We start from the raw sequence: 25,927 nt of genomic DNA, 5'->3' as shown, positions 1-25,927 counted from the left end.
ACCCTTGCCTTTAATCTCCAGGTGGCGTACGGTGAATCGGACTCCTTGCAGAAGAATCTGGCCGTTTTCGTCCCCACATTCAGAAGCTGCTCACCTGGCAACCCTTGAGTTTGAGAGATGTAACGAATCTGCAGAGATGTTTTCAATATTAGCGTTTTTTTTGATAAAACAAGTAAAGCTAAATCCATCTGTAAATCCTTCATGACAAAAATCCTTTGATTTACAAAGCATGACAAGATGGTGATGGTACTTTTCCACTATTCCAAGAGGAAGTAATTCGAGTTAAGGCTGGTCAGGAACAGGCAGGTCCCTATGAGTGGTATGCAGCAGGGGAATTGTGTGCCAAAATTCCAATGAACCATTCTGAATTGTATTTTGTCTTGACAAGTATATTTGTATCACAACCCTAGTGTTTACAAAAGATAAATATGGCTCAAATTTATTCAGAAGGAACAAATATTTTAGATATCACACATGATTGTGCATGTAAAAAAAAAAAAGCGTTTCAAGAAGTTACAAAGCACAGGGTGATATCAATCAACAAGAAAGCAAAACCAGCTCTGATATGCACAACAAAAGAGACAAATACAAGCAAATAACTTCTTCAGTTGTAATTTCAAGCTCTCAGTTTCATCAGCTTCATGAAGGCTAAGCTCGGCAAGCTCAGTGTTTAACTCTCAAAACAGAGCGCAGTATGGGGTCTGCTGCTCCTCAAGGCTTTATTAAGATGCCAAGTCAAGATGCTGGCCACTCTTTCTGCCCACAACAGATGTCAAACCTCTCACACCGCACAGACTTAATGCAAGCCAAAGCAGGGCAAAATGTGTTCTTTACCATTTGGTTGACACTTTTGAGATTAATTTATAGTACACCACCTACAGAATAGTACAAGCTACTTGAGAGAAACAGAAGTTTAATTGGAAGTGAATGACAACATGGCCAGAAATGAACATTGGATCATAGTAAATGCCACTGGAGTTGATAAAATAATATTCTGAATCTCACAAAAATGCTTACATTTACAATGTGAGTGTGAAAAGCCCCATAAAGTGCATTTCACTGATATTTTGCTATCTAATATATGATACATCTCATTTACCTCTAGGCGTAAGGTACGTGTTTAGTATTAGTTAAAAGTTTCTGAAGGTTTTATTCAGCCTTTTGAACTTTCTAATGATCATAGAATCCTGAAAAGGTTACAACAAAAATTAAGCAGCATAACAGTATTCAAAATTGACAATAAGAAAAGTTTCTTGAGGCAAATCAGCATATTAGAATGGTTTCTAAATAATCATGTGACACTGAAGACTGGAGTAATGATGCAGAAAATTCTGCTTTGCATCACAGGAATAAATTACATTTTAAAATATATTCAAATAGAAAATATTTATTTTTTAATTAGAATATTATTTCCCAATGCTACCATTTTCCTGTGTTTTTAATCAAATGCAGCCTAGGTGAGCATTGGAGACTTATTTCAAAAACATAAAAGAAAAAATCTAACAACCCCAAACTTTTTAAAGGTAGTGTGTCTTGTGCATCATTAACAGCTACTTATTGTAATGTGGATGTTATTATATATTCACTTACATTATTTTATTTAATTGTTCATGCAGAGAATTTGTTTCAAATAATTCATAGAAATTGAAGTATTTAAAATAAACAGACAACACAGTGTTTTAACAGTTAGAAAAACAATTACTTAAAATGATTGTGAAAATCAATTACGGGGAAAATATTACACCCGGTATTGGTCATTCAGTCAACATAGCACTGAAAATGCATTTCCAGACATGACAAATGAGCTTAAGACAGCCTTGTTTTTCATTTGAATAGGTGTAAATAAGTTGTCTAACTAGACTAAGGTTTGTAGCAATAGTCTCTTTGGTTTTCATCTTTAAACATTATGCTACATCACTCCCTTTTAACTACCTAGTGTTGTGCTTTGTTTGCCAAAGCACGCTTTTATAAATCTATGACGGTAACGAGCGATGACTTCATAACACAAATAACATCACAAAGGCATTAACGGTGTTTGGTTAACCATAGCGCTGTCTTTTTAGTGAAGGCAGGAGCAGTTCAACCCCACCAATGCATGAGTCTCTGTGTAAAAACACCATTGTTCTTGTTGCCTTGGGAAACCGAGTATTACTGGTCAGTGAACTCTTCTGACGTTCGCCTTCAAGCATGCATCTGTTGCTTCTCAGAAAGACTGTCATAGTGGGCCTCTACCAGTGAAAGCACAAGCCACAACAAAGCCCTCTTTGGCTGCTCGCTCTAATTCCTCTTAGTCTCTTCCTCTCTTGACTATGACGCCACCTCTCCTTTTACAAGCGCTGAGGCTCAACACCGCTGTGTTAAACAAGCAGTGTTTATGGCATCTTAGGGGTGTTATAGTGACATGATCGGGTCGCCAAAGCGCTGCACAAACACAGAGAGCGCGCTGAAGTGAGAACCTGCTGATAGTGCAGAGGGAGAGGGTGTGTGTGCGAATGGGGCTTTCGGTTATAAATACATTCTGCTGTGTGGAGTGGAACTGGACCCATTGCTGGCACTGACAGGCGGCCTGGGGGTTTGTGGTCAGCAAACCCAGTCCAGCTTACTCTGAAATAGACGGCTAGTTTTGCTACTGTCATGTGTGACATTTACACCACCTCCGACATCTGGTTTATCAGCAGCACTGGTCGATGGTGACAATAAATGTTCTCACACATCTTTAATGTGTGCAAAATAATCTTTCAGGTTATGTGTTGAAATGTGCTTTAAAAACTGAGCTAACAAACCTGGTCATTTCACAAACAAATAAATAAAATATAAACTAGTCCATGACAAAATCCGTAGACTTTTTTTGTGGGAAAATTAGGAATTCTGCAGAATGGATTTGAAACTGCACTGTTAAATACCACACTACACTGTTATTGATGGCTGGAAACATTTTTATTAATTTTACTATATATTTTATTAGCCAAATTGTTTGACCTGCAAAGATTCACAATGGTTGACTAAGAATATCTAGATTGAAATAACTTTTTTTATTTGTATAAATTAATATGATAAATAAAATAAATTAATTAAATAAAAATCATTCAAAATAGTGACCATGCTTATGGTATCACAGAAATGTAAACCCAGGATGATCTCTGAAATAAATAAATAAATATATAAATAAATTTAATGAATATCTAATGAAATATTATTAATTAAAAAAATCATCCTGAGCTATTGAAAATATATTTCATTAAATATTTTTAATTTTATTAGGGTAAGCTCAGGATGATTTCTTAAAATAAAAGGTATTTAAAGGTATTTCATTTGATTTTATTATAATAGGGTAAATCTCTAAAATGAAATTAAATATCTTGACATCATACTGGGCTTACCCTATTAAAATTACATTTACTAAAAGTTGTTTCTGGTGGCAGTTCCTAGGGGGGAAAAAATATAGATAAACTCAGTTTTCCAAAATCCACTATTGGTTAGTCTCCATCAAGCAGGCTCAAACTGGTTTCACAGTTTGAGTTTTGCAACACGACTGTTACAACGTTGAATTCAAGTTAAAACAGTCTATCTTTTAAAAAACATGTCAGGAGACCACTAGACCCCATTCCATTATACGTGCACCCTGTATGTATTTGCACAACCCTACTACTAATCATTTTCTTTATTTTGTGAAGTTAGTTATCACAAAAGACTTAAACTGAGGATAAAAGCAAATGATGTCATGCTGTACCACACATTACCATGGCCCCAATGCAACAAAGTGGGTCATTATCCGAGATCACTGCCTTATCTTACCTGGTCATACTCCAATGCTCCTGGATAAAGTGGCCAGCCCAGGAAGAGCTCAGCAATGACGCAGCCAAGTGACCACATGTCTATGGCCTCACAGAAGGGTAAGCCCAGGATGATCTCTGGAGCCCTGGAACACATTATCAGAAAAGAATAAGAATGAATGGAGTTGTTACCTTGACAACAGGCTGTTGATTGAAAATAGTAGGACTCGTAATTACAAAAGCTGGAGAAGAATGAAGATGCATTTATTTGGATGAGCAAAATGCTACAATTTCAATCATGCAAATCATTATGATAATGTCAAGATGATTTATACACATCTAATGTTAAACGTAACATTTGACGTGATGCAATGACACAGACTCAGTAGTTTGGTTTGAGACATCTATGCAAGTCACGTTTCGCGCTCTTTAAGCTCAAGAGTCATGTTTTGTCCATATTGATATAATCTGGAGTCTAATGACGCAGGGCTCCTGTTCTAATGCAGCAAGAGTCTGCTGTTGGATCGGGGTTTTGACGTCAACGGGCCCTTACACATCTGCTACCGTGACAACCGGAGGGAAAGTGCTGGCTGCCTAGCGACAGATGAGGACGGATCTAAACACCAAAACTGGATGATGACAGAGGAGTCTGATGACAATTAACCCTGGTCACCATTAATAATCAACTACAGAGCAAACTCCTCATGCACAGTTGCTGACAAGCTTTGCTTTTTGTCCGAGCCTGTTGCTTCCCGATCAAGCGTGCAGCCTAGCACCTTAAGTTAAAGGACACACAGTTAAAACAGTAACTTTTGCCACATCTATTGATACATCATGCTAGGTCACTAGTAAGCGACTGTAACTACCAACAGGACACTACTCATGCGGTAACAAAAGCCACAATGAATAATTCACCGGTGGTTTGGCAATGTGAGACGACCTTTTTGAATTCGAAACTTTGAAATTAAGTTACAGTTAAGGTTTCCATTATTGTCTATACATTTAGGCCATTCTTTACCAGCTTCATAGTCAAAGGTAATTGTTGTGGCAAAAATTCTGTTAAACATCATCACTGCGTAAGAGACACTCAGAGTCAAATGAATAAAAAGGAAAGTATTTATTCTTGCAAGAATAGGTTCAGTCTAGTACACAGAAGTTACGCTGTGCAAAGAGAGTGACACACCACAGGAAGATATGAGACAGCCTTTATACTGTTTTCAAGGTTCCTCCTCACCCGCTTTACCTTTCACCCACCCACATAAGGTCCTTACTGTAGTTCATTTTCTAGTTAAAGGCACAAACTGGTACTGAAATAAGCTGTCCAAAACTGACCGTCCCTAAGGTCAGAGGTCCTGTCCCATATGTTCCTGAAATTTCACACACAAGCACGTACACACATATACTTTTATACATTGAATAGGTTCTTTCTCTTATGATACCTGTTTGGGATCAATGACTATTAAAATGTCTACTACATGTTGCATAAGCACATGCTGTAATTCATTTTAAGATGCACAACCCATTATTTGCACACGCATTATATGATGCATTATAAAAGAGGAATCACAGCGTGAAAAAAACACACTGCAATGCTAGATATATTTAGCCAGCTGTCAATGGACTGGATTGTTTAAGTTATTCATATGCAAGAGTAGGAAAAGGGGAAAAAAGAAGGGGGAAAATAACAGCCAGCCAGATAATCTTGTTAAGCGTGAAGCTAAATTCAATTGTTTGCCGTTGAAAAAAAATCCAGTAAGCTGAAGTAACTTGTATGTTCCTGGAATATCCAATCAATAAGCATGATAACATTTAATAATAATAATAATAATAATAAGAGATAAAGAATTATATATTATAATAAATAAACAAACTAATTTAATATAGCTAAGCCCTGGCAGAATCTGCAGTGTTCTATTTTTTTAATAAAAACATTTAAGTAATAATACCAATAATAATAATAATAATGTTATTTTTATTTAAAAACTGTCGTTTTTATTATAAAAATTGTTTTATTATTATAGGTATATTAAATTATTTTATTATTAATTATAAATCATTTAATATAGGCCTAGACAGAGTACACAGGGGTTTTCCTTCATATTTACTCCACTGGTTATAAAAAAGAATTTTGCAGAATGGGTTTAAACATAATAAACTGTGGTAAATGGAGCTAAGAGTACTAAAAACCCTTAGTGATTATGCTTTAAGCTACTAAATTAAACAAACAAACAAACAAACAAACATTTACAAATCAGCCTGCACATCCATGTGGGCTTGCATAAGCCATTTTTCATAAAATGTCCAGCATAAACAATCTACATCATTATATCATATGAAATTACCCATGCCATAAGATTATGGTCTTATGGCACAAAATAAGAATACAGTTGTTGAATGCAACTCTACAGACAGCTGTTGTTTCAACAGAATAACTAGTTTCAAGCACAAGAGGCTATGTTCTGCCCTGGTAACGGTATGGCTTAGCTGACAGTACAAACATGAGTTTGTTTGGCTCTGTGACAACAAATAGAGTGCTCTATATTCTACACAAGATCTTATGGCCTAAATCCTAATAAACCTCCAGCATAGTGATGGGAAAAGTGACGAAATCCAGGGCCTAACATAAGTTAAACCTGATAATACCACACAAACATGAGCTGCTCCGGCTACACAGGGGAGAAATCCAATAGCAATGGGCATTGAAGGACGAGACGGTATTAGGCCAGCTAACATAGTAGTATTTCATACTTACTACCAAATTATATCGCAATTAGGTTATGTTCCAAAATAAGTTCAAGGTTTTAAGATTACTTAGTTATATCAATATGGTTTTGCAGATCTTTAAAAAAAAAAAAAAGATTCCCAGCAGCTCACAGTCAGCAGGAAGTCACATTTCAGGTGAAAGAATCAGGGGAAGTTACAGAAATCAGGTCAAAAAGAATGATGACATAACAGAGCAGGTCTGGACTTCCCAACTCAAACAAAGAGAGTTACTGTTAAGACTATTTAGAGGATGCTTTTGCACCCGTGTTATGTTTGCTTGAGTCCAGGCCAGACTTCAAATGTTCAAGCTCTTTCCCCTGGAGTAAGATTAGATTTCATAGTGGTAATCTCAGAGCAAAGATCCATTTGTGAACCGCAGCAAAGAACATCGTGGACTAAAAACAAATAATGTCATGTTATTCTCAATCTTTGTTAATTTCACACAACTACTACCAAATACAAATAATTGGTAACATGAGCGGAGTACAGTTTGAGATGGTGACATGTAATTTCATTAAATACAGACGTCCCTTGAAACACGACAATAATGATAAATGCCTGTTCCATATCACACACCCAGAACTTGATTCGTCCAGGTTGACTACTTCACTAAAACGATCCCACACTGTACTTTTCCTTCCTGCCTTTTGTTTTGTTTTAAATTGTCCCCTTTTAAATTTCTCTCAGATCTGTTTTGCCTGCATTGCTGCTTAAACAAGTGGACCCTGCAATTGCTAGCTTAATGAGAGTGCAAATTAGTGCCTGACAAAAAAAACTTTAATATTTCAAACATAATGTTGAATAATTTCTGAGCAGGGTATATACAGGAATCATGGAATTAAATTTAATACCTTTTAAGACCTTTTTCAAGACCCCTTCCATACATTTTAAGACCTCATCGCCACTTTTCTTTACAAGTTTTAACCGTTACATCGGCGACACCTTACATTTATATACTGATTGTAAGATAGCACAACTAAACAGTCTTAGTTTGTGACAACTCCTTATCAGTACAAAATAATTCAGAAGGGTGGGAATGAAGCAGAAGATAATTAATTGAATGACTGACCCAATGCAAGGTTCATTAGAAGGAGAAACCAGAATTAGACCAATAAACAAAACAATTGACAAAACTTATTGAAGAGGGAAAATAAACCTCTCTGAGCTAAAGGGACAATGAGTTCACAAAGTATATTCAAAAGACGTATTTGTAACAACAACTCTTATACCTGTCTGCAAACCATAGCTCTTTCGTGGTACACTTCTCATGACAAACACCTGACTGCTCAGACAGTTTACCTGTGATTACCACTGAGTGCTTGATTTGATGCACCAGCGCAGAGTGTCAGTAAACGAATATTCGATCTGTAATTATTATTCGAAAAAATAAAATACAATTCGAATTTTACTACGTTGCTTTGCTGGCAGTAAATGCTGTGAATCCATGATACATCCCAATCACTTACTCGCAGTTATAATTAAATACACTGTTTGGCGCTGTTGAGCGTGTTGATTGCATTTGATCACATGTCGTCGTCAGCCTCGTGAAGTTTGGAATTACTTGGATGAAAATGATCTTACTAAATGATCTTAAAAAACGGAATTACTTTTAATCAAAATAATTAATGATACCGAGTTATAATATCACCACCACAATGAGAAATCAAATGAAATCCAAACAGGAGTCGAATGAGGAAAGACAGCTGTCCATCACTGCATTGACGACTGCAGGTATAGCAGCTGAATCCGAGTGAGCGAGGTGATTACTTAAAGGAAGCATGTGTCTCAAAATCATTTTGCTATCAGTTAAGTTTCGTTAAAGAAGCAGTCCTTAACAGAAAACGCGAAGTGCTGTTAGAAACTTTGTTATCTGCAACGCCTGTCAGCGGCAGCGCGCTTTCTACTCGAGCATGTGAATATTATTGTTTTTCTCAACATGAAAGTGAAACAATGTAAACAAGATAAATATCATGTTGACTCGAGTGTATACCTTCGTTCTGTACGATAAGTGGAACGGTCTGTTTTATTAGCGTTTTTCCCCTTCCGCACTTAGTCATCTTAAATGCTTCTTTACATTTTTTGTTTACACATATTGTTTAATGTTTTCAACTGAAAGAAAACCTTAAGATGCAACTTAAGCTTGTTGCATATATTTAATTTCCCTATTAGTCAACGATGTTGTTTAACAACCGTGCGTACGGGACATATGCGCTATCACGCAGCAGTAAGTCATGAAGCGCGGTAACAGATGACGTCATATCTAGCAGGATTCCAGAAACTACATAGAACCCCACTATTCGCCGACACAATGTTTAAATTCAGGCAAACTTTATACTTTATGGGCAAATATACATAACGAAAAAATGATACAAAATTTAATACCTTGGAAAATGGCATTTAAGACTTTTTAAGGGCCTTTTTTTCTCTAAATTGATTTATCAACTTTTAATACTTTTTAAGACCCCGCGGACACCCTGCTGAGGGATCATGTGACACTGAATACTGGAATAATGCATAATAATAAATTACATTAACATATATTAAAATAGAAAACCGTTATTTTTAAATTACAGTGAAAACATTATGTTGTGAAATTATTTCAATTTAAAATAATGTTTTTACAGTATTTTCTGATCAATTAAATGCAGCCTTGGTGACCCCAAACATTTGAATGGTAGTGTGTTGTCTTTAAATAATTGCTTTTATTTTTGTTTTATTTACTAAAAACAAAAATATTATAGGGTAAAAAAATCAGATTCTTTAAAACAAAAACAAGGTTACAACCAAAATATCACATAAAAAAGGATACCAAGATGAAAACAATAGCACCATGAGAATTTTCACCATTACTACGTCGGATTTACCAAAAGTGTTTTTAAAAGGAGGTGTTGTGTATCAATCCGTCCGCTGTTCTCTGGCGTGCAATCTGATTCCACAAGGATCATGTTTTAAAGACAAAAAGAAAGACTAAAACAGGGAATTTCCCAACAGTGCTAATGATGGCCAAATGCTAAAAAGGACCATTTTCTGAGTCAGTACAAACCAGTAAGTCAGTGTTCGTCAAGCAAAGCCATGCTAAATTTGACCTCCTCTCCAGCTCAGTTATTTCCTGTGAGGTCAGAGCGGTGGGAAGGAGGGGGTCCGAGTCATCTGGTTCAAGCTGCAGCCGGAAAGCCTGGAGCGACCACAGTCTAAAGCAGCTACTGGGACAGCGAGCCCTGACCACACAATAACCTCTCTGAAGGCCAACGGAGCTCTGCAGCTGTTCAGAAAACAAGCTTACGGCACGTCGTCTAGAGAGCGCCGATAGGGGTGGGATTTCAGTCGGGGGATGTTAAAAAAAACCCAGAAGGGCAGTGAAATGTGCCAGGGGACCTGAGATTAGGAAGATCAGCTGTGTCAAAACCACTGTCAACAGTCTCTCACCGCAAACAGGCAGCGTGCAAGAGGGTGTGGGAGTTTCAGAAATCCACCCACGGCTGATCGTCAAAGCGTAACCCCTGGGTTTAAATGGCTTGTGTTGCTCACAAAAGGGACGAGGACATCAGACTCTGTCTGGCACGCAGTCAACCGCCCGCAGAGAGTCGAATATGAACACGTAGCTGAAGCAGATGATCCACACGTGCCTGCCAGGAGCGAAACAACATTAAAGTGTGAACGAGAATGAGAAGACGTGGGTCACTGGGTTTTTTCCTCCCCTCCTGCTCAGTGTCCAGTCAGAGAGCTCTCTGTAAACAAATCCCACCCAAACACTGCTTATCTAATCTCCTACAGCAGAGAGCAGTTACTCGGACTTCCCCTTCAAGTCATCCAAAACTTTTCCGTGAGCACTACGGGTCCCTTTGCATAAAGGAACATATATCACTGGGTTTTCTCTTCTAATCTGAAAGGAAATTTAAGTTGAGTAACACTACCCGAGCCGTTAGACATCCTGTACCAGACTGAACTTTCAATAGCACGCACGGTAACATGAAACAAAAACAGAATCCCATAAGAAGGTTTAGCTTAGAAATGAGAACGGGTGAATGTGAAGCTCAAATAGGAGGACATTGCGGTTTATTACTACACTGAGTTGAAAAAAGTATCAAAGCATGCAAAATGTTGACAAACAAATAGATTAATCATTTTTTTAACTGATTCAATGGAGAAATTAAAATAATAATAATATAATAATAAATAAATAAAAATAAAATAAAAATATTTTGTTTCACCACTCCTATATTCATGAATTATGACAAACAGCAGGCATGAAACTAATCTACTGACATGGTTTGAGGGAAACTTGGACAATTAGGCTGTTATTAAGGTGTAAGCAGTCATAATAGTGGTTAAATTTTATATTGCCCCCACAGAATGAAGGATCTTCCCCTTCAAGTCGTCCAAAACTTTTCTGTGAGAGTCACAGGTCCCTTTGCATAAAGGAACATGTACCACAGGTTTTTATCTCCAAAACTGATAGGAAATAGGAGTGGTGCAGGTATGACATCACTTTGTAGGTCAAAACGCGGAAATGTGTTGGCATTTTAGCACTTCGGTTCCATCGTCCCGAAGTCAATGGGTTTTGTGAATGGGATTTTGGTTAAATGGCTGAAATAAGGTCTATGGTGTGAACACAAACTTTCACATTTATTCTAAGACAAAATACATCAGTATTACCCCACTCACTGTTGCGTGTCTTGAAAAAGGCGGTTGCTAACAAGTGGCTAAATGGGACTACAGAGGCTGTCGAGGACATTAATTTAACGTCATCGCTCTGAACAGGTAAACTCAGTCCGCTTTTACAGCCTTGTTATGCTCATCAACTCTTGTAAACTATTCTAACTCAAACTTTCAGAGAATATTTTTTATATAAAAACTGAAAGGTTGTCGGAAGCTTAGTGATGAAGTTGAAGACTTTTAAACACGCACAGTAACACAAAACAATTGTTGACTGTAAATTTGAATTCGGTTCTCATTTTTCAGAGAACACATACTGAACAAGCTGCTTTCTCCCACAATTCTGAATAGACAACAAAACCAAATAACATGTAATTTAGAAGTGTTAGAAAAATGTTAATTGCTGCAGTCTATTTAAAAATAAATTATCAATTTGAATTATTTTTGTAAAGAAAAATCAGTTTGAATAAATGATTCGCTGGTTAAGACTTAACTTTTTTCCATTAATGGATGAATCAGAGCTTTTAAAAAATTCTTTTGAATGAATGATTCAATGACAAATACATGGTGTAACAATGCAATTGATACAATCATTATTTGTAGCATCACGTTGCTTTCAAAAGGTGATTTTCTCAATTTTGATCACTACCACAGACCTAAACTATGAACTTTTATCCCAGTACCTCTGTGATAATTTGATCACGTGGATGCTTGAATCAAGCGACCTTTTAACGATTAATCATGCAACTCTAGCTTCTATCTACTTGTTTTTCTGTAATGAAAGTGGTTAGCAATAAAAACAATTCCCTCTATTCCCATATCCAACCATAACACTTAAGTATTGCAAAACATACAGACAAGCTAATGTTTTTCTCCAGCTAACGCCCAAAGGTTAAAGCATACCACTCATAGCTGAAGCCTGGCCCGCGAGCCGCCCCGTAGTTTTAGAAGCAGACCATACAACTGAGAACACTCTGGCCACAAAATCACATTCTGTGCGACCTCTCAACAAGGGCTATTCTAGAAATGAGTTTAGGGTACCAACCAAGCCTTTTTTAATGGCTAGACATTCCTGAGGTCACGACAAAACACATTCCCATCAATGGGGTTAGGTTAGAAATTAGCATGAGGAAAACTTAAGACAAAATAAAAGTGATATCAGTCATAATATAGAGTGCTGCAGGTATGATGTATTTTTGTAGGCCAAAACCCCAGAAATGAGTTTTAGCAATTTAGCACTTCCAGTTCCATTGTCCTGAAGTAAATGGGCTCTTTTTTTTTAATGGGTTTTTTGGTTGAATTCTTAAAATAATGACTGTGGTTAATGTAAGCTTTAGATATTTTTGCTTCTTAAGGCTTGGACACTTAACTGAATGCAGAAAATGAAGTCTACCTGGGCCTTTTGTGATGTTGATGTTGTGATCGCAGTGTAGTTCGCTTATAGCTTATGTTTGGCTTTTTGATTCTGCCGATTGCATTTAGGATTCAAAATTCATTCATAAAAGTTGTGAAGATTATCATGATTAACAAAATGTGTAAGACAAATAAACTTTTGTTGGTCCCAGAGCTTATTTTCTGCAATACTCCAGAAGCCAACTGGAAAAATCCTATTGGGTTTTTGTTGAGAGAATTGGGGTGATCCCAACTAAGGCTGTCAATTTAAAATTAGTAAAATTTGTAATATTCGACGCAGAATATTCATTGCAGAAATAGAGCAGCTTAATGCAGAGAAGATCTTCATTGCGTAAAAACCATAACCAAGCATTTCACACAGAATACATTTTCTGCAGCACTTTTCCATTGTGCGCTAGATGAATGTTGCCAAGTAAACAAGCCACAGTTTTTAATAAGAAAAAAATAACGACATTTAACCCAGTTTCTTCAAACTCTTCAGAGACGGAAGTGTTTTTTGCATGGAGTGTTATGAGGCAGAGGCACTAGAGCATTAAACATAGCCTTTTCAACGCTGCATCATTTCAGCTCCCGTCGGAAATGCTGAGAAACGCAGACAGTCTGGCCGGCCTCAATGGAATCAATGTACATTAGAAGGAGCTGAAAATAATCCTCTATAAAGGCCTGATGATCTCAGGAAGCAATAGCATAAACAGCTATATTATGAGGTATTGATTTGGTTTAGATGTTCTTGAGAAGACTGGGTTAAGGAATGATGCTACATTAAGGTTAACATTTAGGCCAATGATTCAGCTAAGAATATGTATGTTTTTTTAAAATCTGTCCTGTTTGAGAGTGCTGGACATTTTTTGGGAGCTGAAAGCATTTTCAAATTAAAAATATTCAATAAGAGAACATGAAAGGAGCAAATGATTTGAAGAATTTTATGAAATCTGCTGAAATCCACAGGGCTTAAAGTCAAGATGAAACAGAAGTAGTGCCAAATCTTTTTGTCTGTATTGTGACGTACATCCAAATGTATTGGATTCACCGGGAAAGTTTTTTTTTTTTTTTACTTCCCAAGTCATTGGATTTTGAGATGTGGGTGTTGCATTCAAAAATGCAATTCTTTAATGGCATCTTTGGTTCCATGAAGAACCTAAGATCCTGGAACCTTTCCATTACACAAGTTTCTTTATAGTGGATAAAGGTTTGACATAAAACCGCTATTTATATGAAGATTGAGTAGTACTGGGTGTAGAAGTGACTAACGTGATTGAGACTGTGCAGTCACTCACATAAACTTTTGATGTTAGGTGCCGTAAGCCCTAAAGTTTGGGAAGCAAGCCAGAAGCTTCTACAGATGAAATGGGAACCTTATACCAGCTGGCATGTAAAACAAACTCAAGGTTCTAAAGAAGGTATAAGGCTACACACCTGTAACCTACCCATGTCCCAAATCAAAATGTCGAACAGATATGGCGAGCTGTTACAGGAAGCTGCGTGTGATCAGGTTTCATCCTCAATTGGATGATATACAGATTACAGAGCATGACATACCAGGATGGACTGACAAATGGATCAAGGTGGAGAAACTGATACCAAGTTCCTAAAACACACCTGACAACCACTAAACAAACCCTTGTTGATCTGATTTCATTTTCATCCCCATTTGCTGCTTACCTAATCATAACCAGCAGTTTCTGGACAATTTGCATGAATCATCACGGTGCGCATGGAGCAAAAATCAAAACTGAAGTTATATGCCAGAGTTTCCGCTAGAAAAAAATGGTCAAAGTGACCGGCAGAGGTTTCGTTTTACGGACATTTTGATGATATGCCGGTCAAATATCGCCTCTTAATTAGTCAAATTGAGGAAAACTGGAGGCAGTCTATGTAACTTAAAAAAAGAAATGATAAGGCCGCATAGAATGCAACATGTTATTATTAGCTTAACTTTCAAATAGACGGAAAAAAACATGAACCTCCGATTGGCGTCTCACACACACGTGTTTCACACACATTCACTTTTTGAAACACTGAGGTACGGATGTACCTAATACAAATAAATAAAACATCTCCAGTTAACTAGCAGATCATTCATTTAGTTCGCTATTAAATAAGAGATCTAGCGCTAAAATCGGTTGTATTTAAATGAAGCTGAGCGCTCGTGTCCGCTGCTATCATTTGCATGGAGGACGGGCTGCGCGAGTTGCGCAATCTTCACTCGGACGCGCGTTTCAATCTATCGCCGTTGCGGAGACTCTCTATTCATTCCGGTGAAATCACAAAATAAAATGGACACAAAGGCGTCTCTGCTTGATATAGACTGTAACCATGCACTGATGAACATATAGGCTATTCAGTTTTGATGAGAGAAAAATAAACTGTAGGCCTACGAGTGCGCGTATTAGAACCACTGATCTATAGGCTATGAGATGTTCCTGGTCACCATGGTCTGGCCTCTGAAAAAAGCTTTTAAGGCTAGTCTGCCTGGGCCTGGCCATATTTGAAACGTCTCACTCAATCGTTCGCTGTTTAGGTCTATATTACAGCCGTTTTAGGCGTGCGCTTTATTTGAAATGCAGCATGCGATGTTGTTTCATAACTTTCAAACAGTAGAGCCTGTTACTTTATTTTTATAACATAGCCAAAGGTCGGTGCATTTTTGCTTTATACATTTTAGGCTTATTCTCAAAATCAGATTGTGTTAGGGGGCGGGATTATTAGGCAATTTTAATTGGACAATTTGCCGTAGAGATTTAATTTTGTCGGACATTTCAATTTTTTCCCGTCCAATGTCCGGTAATTACCGGACAACGGAAACCCTGTTACATGCATCTTGATGCATTAAGTTTGACACAATGTTCAAGGCATACCATGCTATTCAGATAAAAATGATGCATGGCAGAAATAGGCTACAGTCTAGATAGGACTACCTTATAAAATATCTAGAGATGCACAATATATCACTACCATATCAGTTACTGGCCGATATTAGAGATGTTTTCATGTTTAACCAATATTGGATCTTTTATTGTGCATTTTCCAATTTTTACATGTAGATTACCTTCTCATTCATTCAACGTTCAATTAAAGAAAAAATCTTTAAAAAGAAAAAATAACTAAATTTAATAACGCTGTTAAATGTAATCTTAAAGGTGCATTGCGCAACAATTCATGTTAAAAATACCCGTTTTTCTAACCCATACATGCTTAAAGAACTGCCTGATGGGCTGAATGAGCCCTTCTCTGCGCACTGAGATTGCCTCTATAATCCTGTACTGTAAAATATATAAGAGGGATTCGGGTTCGAATTTTGAGACTGGGCGTGACGTCATGCGCGTTCACGCTCACCAGGCTGTCTCGCAGGTTTGTGTATTCGCCGGCGCCGCCATTCTCAGCATCAGCGAAGACAACTCGTGCGTCAAAGGTAGGAGATGGATTCAAAGAGACCGGCTTGTAGTCCGTTCCAAACCCCAACGCAAACTCCACGTAAAGTAAAGAAAAGAAAAAATTTGTCTAGTGCCATCAAAAGGTCCAAATTGGAGTCAGACAGGCGTCGGAGTAAGACGAGAGTCAACCTCGGGAAGGCATTCAACAAATGGAGAGATCTCCGGTCTGCTGTTGGTCTCAAACGGGATCCTCAGTTGGCTTTTTTCTTGATAAACGGTAAGATATAGCCCAGTCTCTAATGTTTGATACGCCCAATCTATGTATGACAACAAATGACGATGCGTAAAATGTGTAAGCTTTGGTGTAAGCTAGATACATGTGTCTATCAGAATAGATACATGTATCTATCAGAATTGGTTTTACTACCATTGTTAGTGAACCGTTTCATAAACTAGGAATTGTGTTCGGAAGAATAGTACAACATGAAACATAAAACATATCCAATAAAAGATGCTAACTATGTTTTTGTGTATGGCCTACCGGTAACGTTAGCCTTGTGTCCATTTCTAACATGCTAAGGTGTTCATGTTATTGACCAACAAGGAAGAACGCCGTTGCATTGGCTATATTGTATTTTTCGGTAAAAATAGTAAATTGTTCCCGTGAATGTGGTACATTTTGTATGTAGTATACATGAGGTATGTGGGGGCAACAATGTATTATACTCTTTGTAAAACAATACCTTTCTTCAGAGGCTAACTTTACTGGGTCTGGACCTGGTTTAGCTCTGATTTAATCCTATTTTAGATATTACTCTTATGTAATAATCATTATTACCTGTAAAAAATTGAGTAAATTATAACAGAAAAAGAATGTATTGTTATTGGAATATTCTACTTAGCAGATCAATAACAGGCTGAACCCCGCAACCTGTTTGGCTTTTATGAAAACGTCATGGTGACATTTGATTGTTTATTACCTTGAGACATTTGAGTGAACGTTGTTGACCAACCGTGTATGGTATGATTATTATTTTGAGCTTTTGCGAAAGTAATCAATCATATTGTTCATGAACGTGTTTTCATAACAATACAATCATAGGTGGATACAGTAAACACATTAACAAAGTTTTCTACTACCCCCGTTTTCCCCTCACACATAAGAGTAATTTACTCAAATGTCTTTCCTTCCATATATTTGAAATGACTTTCAGATTTATAACTTTATTACCTCTGAAGACATTTTGGCTGTACACCAAAGATCTGTGCGGCAGATGCTCCTTTAGTTATTAACAGCTCGTGCATGCGTGCGTGTGGTCCATGAGCGTGTACAACTCTGGTTGCAGTTTCGCTTGTCGCCAGAGGGGCCGTAGTTCTGCAAAAACTCAGAGACTTGCGTTTTGCGCCTTTAAGCAAATCTCGAAATAATATCCATTATTCATATTGTAAATTATAATATCCCAAATAAAAGTAATTTAGATCAAATTTATTTAATTTAATATTGGCCATAACATGAAAATAATTGTATATTAATATCTGTGGATTCTCCAAAAAAGAAAATTTATAATAATAAAAAAAAGAGGAAAATAATGCTCAAAAGTTATGCTATCTGTAACGCTTGTAATGTGGAGGTCAAAGTGGCAGTTGATGCTTGTTTTGAGGGCTGTACTGAAGTCCTTTTGCAAGTCATGTGAAAGGGTCAAGATCGGGCCAACAAGCTCTCTGCAAGAGACTACACAACTTGAATGAACACCAAGGCTGAAAGCGCTCAGTCTGCATGGTGCATCTATTCACGACGGACACGTTAGGGTTCAGTACCTACCATCTGGTTGGAGGTCAAATAGCATTAAACTAAACCTAGTCAACGAAGCCTGGCTGACCCAATAACGCTGCAAGGCGTTTGCGATGCAAGAATACTGCATCAAAGGGCATGGGATGCACTAACAACTAGATGTGTGCTCTTTCCAAGTGAATCATACCACCAGACCCTTCAGGCAGCTCATTAGTCCAGGAATCTGGCCAATTAGGTCGTCATCATCTGCAGAGAGAGCAAGTCCACACCAAATGAGGGTCAGGCATTCACATCTAAAACACACCCGACAGAAAACAGACGTTCACACTTACAGCCATTCCTCGGGCCACAGAAGAACGCAGGGCTCGGTCAAGGTTTATTATACATATGAACGCATGAAGACAGTAGAATTACGGAAAAAATAACTACAGCTGCTAGCGATGCTACATTGGCCCACTTATGCTTTTAGATGCCGGGCAGGAGGTTGCACTTAGTTGTGCATTATTTGCGAACCATTACTCTTGTTTACTGGGTATGCATTCGAGAGGGTTCAAGCAAGCTAAGTGGAAAATGTGCAAAAAAACAAAAAAAACAAAGTGATGACCAGAATAAATGGTTGACAGTGGGCAAAGTCAAGGTCTCAATTCTGAAAATTCTTCACGGTTCTGCAAAACACACTTTGTGAATTAATGAATGTTTTACTCCACATCTTCCTGAAGCCAAAACAGATTTATTAAAGCAGAGTGTTAGGACTTTAAACTTTATGACCCGTAAGAAAAAAAAAGAAAAACAGAAGAGTAGCATAATGCTTATTATGGGCTGGTGGCAAAACCTGTAATTTGCTTTCTATGGGTGTGCCTGCACGGATATGATCGTGTCTGCGTTTTAAAATGAGGCTTATCTCTTTCACACTTGTCTAGGTACGAAATAAACTGATGCACATTACAGGATATGAAAAACCTTCAAAATGGCTCAAATTAGGCTCAGCTACTGTTTTATTTATGTTGCAGTTTTATTTAAACTAAAGGCAGCAGATCCAAGAAAAACAATTTGACATTTACAGGCTGTACCAAAAATGTTACCGTTGCACATTAAAAAGGTACCAAGAGGAAAATTAGTATTTGAGAACTATGCAAATTCAGCAAAGCCATAACCCTGAAAATGCATGGATGGACTCTTTGGCCTGCGTAACTTTTGGATTTACAGTGCAGGACTCAGAGTACAGACTGCTGGTTATTTGAACAGCACACACACAATCCATTGAGGCCAGCCAGAGTCAGGTCCCGTCACTTGGCCTTCTCTTTAATGCAAGCGGCTAGTTATGCAATCTACCACAAACGCAGGACATCAGTTCTGACTGGATCGCTTCCCAAATCGTCACTATCTAACATTTTCGTCTAGTTTTTACTCATAGACGAAAATGTCAATAGGTTTTCTTCATAGTTTTTGTCATTCAAAACTAGGTTTTATTAGTTTATTAGTTTATTTATTTATTTAGTTGCAAAATTTCCATTCGTGCAGAACACTCGGTGTAGCATAGTCTTTACAATTAATTAACAGTGCGTTTTAAAGCGCGTTTACTTGTGAAATCCGGTAATCGCTGCATCCCTAGTCCTGTGTATATCAGCTTTCCCGGGGTTTTAACACTGTTTCCAATGTTCTGTACAAATTTATTTTCGTTACTCAAAGTGGCTTCATTAACTGTGTCAGTTCACTTAAGACTGTATAAAATGAAGAGCTTTCTCAGAGCATCACAAAAGTACATTGCCTCCTCCAGGTCATGATTTGAGACCATCTCCTTCAATCTGTGAGAGAGAGAAAACTTAGGCTAACCACAAAACAGAAATTTTCAATTAGGATGAATGTTTAATTGGACAGTATTGGACACTTTCAACCACTTTTGAGTTGAGGAGAAAGAATCCCAGGATTCTGCAGAACAAAGACAGTATGAGTGGCAAGGAAACAACAGGATGAGTCACTTCAGGAGGCCATAAGAAACAATAAACCATGGCACCTAATGACCCATTCCTGTAGCAACTTGAAACTCAAGCAAGTACCTCACTTTGTGGAACCCAACACACGCTGATCTAAGCAACACAATGAATTATTAATAGGGCCACAGTGATTATTTTAGCAAATAGTACGTTACCAGACCAAGGATCCCACTATTACAACAATTAATTCATGACATTTTCTGCAACATTATCCAGTAGAGATGCGCCAAAATGTTTGCCACAAAAAAAACGTTCTGTTGAAATAAAATAAGAATTTTAGTTCCTCTTTTTTACTGCCAAATTTTTTTTACTGGCGGTCCGATTGCAACCCGGGAAACAGCCATGGGGGAACATTAGGTCTCGGGGAAATCACCCTAACTTCCTAGAACTACCCAGTGTGAGTCCCTATTATACCATGCATATTTTTACTTTTTTATTATTTAAAGAAGAAACCATACCAATGTATAGTTGACATTTGAGGCTTAATTTTATAAAAAGCAATAAAAGCTTTTCAGGAAGAGTGTTTTCAGCTTTTTTTTTTATTGTTATACAAAAATATGGCATCCAGTTGCTTCAAACAATGGTATAAAGGCATTCAAAACATCATTCAATGTAAATTGTGATAATCATAATTAATAAATCTCAATAATTTCAAGGGAATTATCGACAATTATAATTTTTGTCATAATCGTGCAGCCCTATACGGAAACTTTATTTTTCGGTTTTAGTTTTCAGCTGAACTATAAGTTGAAGTACCTAATCCAGTGACAAACTTATAGACTAATGTCTAGATACATTGACGATCTTTCAAAAAGCAGGAAGAAAAGTGAGCCTTATTTAGGGGTGGGCGATATAGCCTCAAGGTTATATCACGATATTTCAAGAATATTTGCGATAATGATATTTTTGACGATATAGACATTTTTTTTGTTGTTGTTGAAAATTTTCTTATTATGTTTATCTCGCCTAAATGTTTGCTCACTCATTGCGTTTTTAAAATGTGGTAATTTTGTTGTTAAGAGTTTACACAACACAAGGAAGCTTGATTTCAATCTTTGAATTAAATGTTAAATGTGTGTAGGTCTAACACCAGTATTCAGAAATACTACAGAAACATAATAAAGTAATCAAATGTAAAATAACGCATAGTCTTTTAGTTCTGTTTCCTGATTAAATTAAATACATAGGCTAATAATTCTCCTTCATTACAATTAAAGCTATCTTTTGTTGTTTTGACGACAACATTAATGACAGACTTGCATAGCCTATGGCTGCTGTCACTTTTACAGCTAGTGCACGGATCCATTGCTGTTTTCATTATACTGTCTGTCACACTGTCACATGCGTTTTATACATAACCGACTGTGTTTATGAGTATACTTACCAAGACCGGAAGTTTTACACAATTTTGCGTTTTTCCCCCCATTAAAGCGATATAATCCGCGAAAAATAACTTTAGTTTCTCGCGAGCTGTAGGCTCCTCTATGTATGCACGCAGTGCAACTCTCTCAGAGAGTGCGCGAGTAGCTTACTGGATAGTTTAAAACCGCTTGAATGTTTAAACTGATAAGAATAAAGAAGACTTGAAAATTATAAACTTAAGTTACGATGCACTGATGGCCCGAATGCGCAAGAGACCATTCAGTCATGCCCCGACTCCTAAACGCACGCGACGCGCGTCAGCAGCCCTGCTGAACACTCAAGCTGTTTGTGAAATTGCTAAATCGTCATCGGAGGCTGACAGGCTGCTCTCGCGCTCAGACGGGTGTTGTTGTTGTTGTGCGTGCTAGGGAACGTAAATGCGCCATACGTCATTGCGTCGCTATATCATTGATATCGCGATATGACACTTTTTTATCATGTAAAAATGTATACCGGTATTATCGTGGACGGTATGATATGGCACACCCCTAGCCTTATTACAAACCAAAACAACTTTAACTGTTTGATGAGAATGCAAAAAGATACTTCTGTGCTACTGAACTGAAAACATAGGCCTAAGAATTGCATCATGGTACAAAAACAGTCTGAACTAAATTATTAAAAGATTCTTATCAAAACATGACTCTTCTATTAATAAAAAATGGGTACACTACCCCTTAAATGTGACAAACAGTTCTGAAACTGTGTGAAATATAAAAAAACCTGCAAAATTTCACTTCCTGTCTGGCACATGGGTACGTGCTCAACGGCGCGACCTACTCCAACCAAGCATAAAAAAATACTCGTGATGACAAACTCACATACCACAGTAGCAATGAACAACAAGATCCGCCCTAAATTTAGGTGAACCAGTTTTGCACTGGGAACAAGCTATGGATCCTTACAACATCGATCATACCGACAGAAACAAGGGACAAATGGAAAACAAAAGCACATGCTGCCCTTTTCCCCCACTTTGGGATACACACGTTCTGAACACAGATGTAGACCAATCCACAACATGGGGCTTTTATCAGGCATGCAAAGATTTAATAATAATACATATTATTAATAACTAAAAGAAATTAGTTGAAACTAAATATTTAAACACAGATTCAGTAATCATAAGCACTTCAAGTGTTTGTTTAAAGAACAAAATGCGCACTTCATAAAACAAAAGCACAACAAAGAGAAGGGGATATTACAATGCTCATGTTAAAATTATGACTTGTCACCAATTCATTACAACAGTAAAAATGTGCAATTATATACCACTCAAAATAATTGCACATCAAGTACATTTTGTTGATTAGAATTACTCAGTACTTATGTAATGATTTAACAGGAACACTATATAAAGAGTGACGTACAAATTCCTGGAAAAAAGAAAAACAAGCGAGTGTGAATGATTATTCATAACGTTCTATAAAAACATCTGTTATCACACTTCTTTTGAGCACAAAGACAGCACTACCAGCACACGTCCTCAATGCATCTCATTCCCATGCAAAAGCGATACATTCACACGTGTCACCTGCATGGGGCGGGAGTTCATGCAGTTGCGTGCATCAAACTGTGGAAGTGCCAAAGTACAAAGAGTTCAAATGCCCTATTTAAACTAGCACCAGTTCCTCTTTATCTTGTTCACTGATAGCTTCCCCACAAACCAAGCACATTTACAAAGACAGACTGTACTCCTCTCACCTCAATGTCAAATTATATTCGAAACTCATTTGTATACCTTTCAGTGGCACAACAATTCTTGAAGGGATAGATTACCCAAAAATAAATATTCTAAACCTGTAAAATACTTCAATTCTCCAAAATACTAACCGTTCAAAGGTTTGAGGTCTGTACGACTTTAAAGACATTTTTGAAAGAAGTCTCATATGCTCAACAAGGCTGCATTTATTTGATCAAAAATAGAGTAAAAACGGAAATATGAATAGCAGTTTAAAATAACATTTTCATTTGAATATATTGTAAAATGTAATTTATTCCTGTGATGGCAAAGCTGAATTTTCAGCACCATTACTCCAGTCTTCAGTAACAAAATTATTATTTGTTGTTATATAATTATAATATGTAGATTTGCTGCTCAATAATCATGCATTAGTTGAGAACAGCCGTGCTGCTTAACATTTCTGTGGGAAAAGTAGCATTTTTCAGGATTCTTTAAAGAATAAAAAGTTCAAAAGAACAGCATTTATTTGAAATTTTATGCAACTATGTCTTTGTCACTTTTGACCCTTTTAACCCTCTGGTCCTCTTCCCATGTCGGTCAATTGTTGACCGATTTTTTATTATTTTTTTCAATGAAATGAATGCACTATAATTTTGTTCGATAATGTTTTTTATTTAATATTTTGTATTTCTAGGTGGTTTTATGGTACTAAATTGTACGCTGCTTTTATAATCCATTTAATCACTTTTTGAGCATAGACCTGAAAATTAAATTTCCAACTTAAACTGTCGTAAATCTTGATCTTGAATGCTTTAGAGTAAAAACAAACAAACAAAGTAAGCTTCGATATGGAACTTCAAATATAACCATCTGGAGTGTTCTAATAAAAGAGTATTTCAATGTTCTTCCACATCCCATGAACCACTGTAGCAAACCACATTCTTCCTAAAGAACTGCCAACCGCATGGAGACACAAAGTACAGCCATAACAGTCAGGATTGACCCCATTACAGAAAATAGTGCGTCATGTTATTTTGTGTGTTTTTTGTTTTGAGTTAATAAAGTTAGTATGAGTGTAGCTCCATGGCAGTTAGTGCAGTTGCAATCGAACAAAGAATGCTTGGCATCAAACTTCGACAAATGCTGTAGACGGGCATTACATAATTGTTCTGGCAGGAAGTGCAGCTTAAGTAAACGTTCCTCAGTTCAACTTCCCCAAAACGAACACCATAAATTATATATTCATAATTGCCACAAATACATACATTTTCTGAAACATTTACCAAAAGTCTATTTATGATTAATCGGAAACATAACAACCAGTACCAAGCCTACTAGAGGGAAGAAAAAAAATATACACTGCTTACCTGTAGTAGCGAGACTGCAGGTATGTCGAACACACAGCTTTGGAGACATGGCTGGCTGAGCCAAAGTCAATCACTTTCACACGGAAGGGCAGTCTCACAGGATCTACCAGCATAATGTTCTCCGGTTTAAGATCAGCATGGATCAGGCCCAAGCTTCTGAGCTTGCTCAGCGCCGTGGCCACCTGTTGCAGCACGGGCCTAATCACCTTCAGCGGCAACGGACTGAACTTGTTTTGTTTGAGGAAGTCGTACAGGTTCTGCTCCAGCATCTCGAACACCAGACAGGTGTGGCTTCTGTGCTGGAAACACTCGAAAGCTCGCACCAGGTTATGCTCCTCTGCGTTCTCCCCGCTGAGTCGGGCCAGAATGCTCACCTCGATCTGGCCCTGACGGGCATATGATGGGTGGTTCTTCAGTATCTTCACCGCCACGATCTCATTGGTGCCTCGTTTCCAACACTTGACCACCTGACCAAACGTACCACGACCCAAGAACTCCAACACTTCATAGGTGTGCTTCATGGAGCACAGCACTTCGTGTTGGACCAACTGATAGTCGCCGTCACCTGTCCCGCTCACGGCTCCCGTCCCGGTTCTGTTCTGCTCGGGTGGGGCGACGCCTACTGCGTTCGTGCTCCCGACGTTTGTTTGCAACATGGCAGGTAGAGTCGAATGCTCCTCTACTATCTGCATGATGCTCTTGCCGTTCTCAAGCTCCTCCCCTTTGCATTTAAACCCACATGCTTGGGTGCCGTCAACCAAATTCAAACCACCGTTTCTCTCAGTCCCTTCCGGAGCGCCGCCACTTTTACTACTATTACTACTACTTTGGCTGTTTTGGACACGGTCTCCACTTTCTTCAACTGCCCCGGCCGCTCTAGCGAAATACTGACGGTCACCCTCTGACGCCACACGCTTGTATGGCGAGGAAGCCCTTCTGAGGAGCTCCTGTGGAGCGGATTCAGTCTGTATTGAGTAGTACTGTGCGGCGCACGGTTTCTCGCTAGTCAAAGCTTCGAATCTCGATAAAGGTATAATATCCGTAGAGTGCGCAATGCCTAGATTCACCCCAATCACGTAAGTGCGAGGGAACTTCTCATGGTAAACACAGCTGATGGGATCGATTTTCTTCGCTCTGCAAAAGGCACTTGTCTGGGGTTGATAAACATGTGGTGGGTAGACCGTAACCTGTGAGGCCATACCTATAAAGGACAGAGTGGAAGAAAACTGTTAGTCTAAGTCATTTCACAGATGCTGTTCACATGAATCAAAATCAAAACCTGCTATATTAAGAGGTTGATTGAGATTAATAACATGAAAAATACAGTGCAATTTTTAAAGAGCTTTAGGTTTGCTGTGCGTGTGTTTGTGTGATTATATACAGGGGTGCACATAACTGGTGCGCATGCATGGTAAAAATAAACTATGCGCAGCAGAAAACGTGGAGGAAAGCGCTTTTGAATACCAACAATTTGGGGGATAGAGACACGTTTACTTACTGGAGTAGGATTTTCTCCATCTCTGGTAAGATAGGAATCATGATAAGTGTGTTAATTAAATATTATTTGTTAATAGGGGTGCAACGGTTCGGCACGCATGTGATATGCGGATTAACTAAGTGCAGTGTTTCCCCTAGAAATTTTTCCAGCAGCGGTGCTGTTATGTGCCCGAGGTTGTTACCAAGCCGCGC

The 25,927-nt window shown here is 37.9% G+C and overlaps 1 protein-coding gene across 2 annotated transcripts in view; it reads right to left on the bottom strand.

Moving 5' to 3' along the window:
* Window positions 1–25,927, bottom strand: part of hipk3a (homeodomain interacting protein kinase 3a) — a 46,029-nt gene that overhangs the window by 14,611 nt on the left and 5,491 nt on the right. For both annotated transcript variants that reach the window (XM_077210537.1, XM_077210536.1), the window contains exons 2-4: window positions 24,239–25,439; window positions 3,796–3,919; window positions 9–128 (exon numbers count right to left, since the gene is read on the bottom strand). In XM_077210537.1, coding sequence (XP_077066652.1) covers window positions 9–128; window positions 3,796–3,919; window positions 24,239–25,437 — 1,443 coding nt within the window. In that variant the 5' untranslated portion in view covers window positions 25,438–25,439. The remainder of the gene's footprint in view (window positions 1–8; window positions 129–3,795; window positions 3,920–24,238; window positions 25,440–25,927) is intronic.

Source organism: Siphateles boraxobius, unplaced genomic scaffold (genome assembly GCF_051911475.1).
Source record: "Siphateles boraxobius isolate OS27281-9 unplaced genomic scaffold, OSU_SipBor_1 65, whole genome shotgun sequence".
Taxonomy (NCBI): Eukaryota; Metazoa; Chordata; class Actinopteri; order Cypriniformes; family Leuciscidae; genus Siphateles; species Siphateles boraxobius.
The sequence above is the reverse complement of the archived record's forward strand: the minus strand, read 5'-3'. Positions and strand labels throughout refer to the sequence as shown.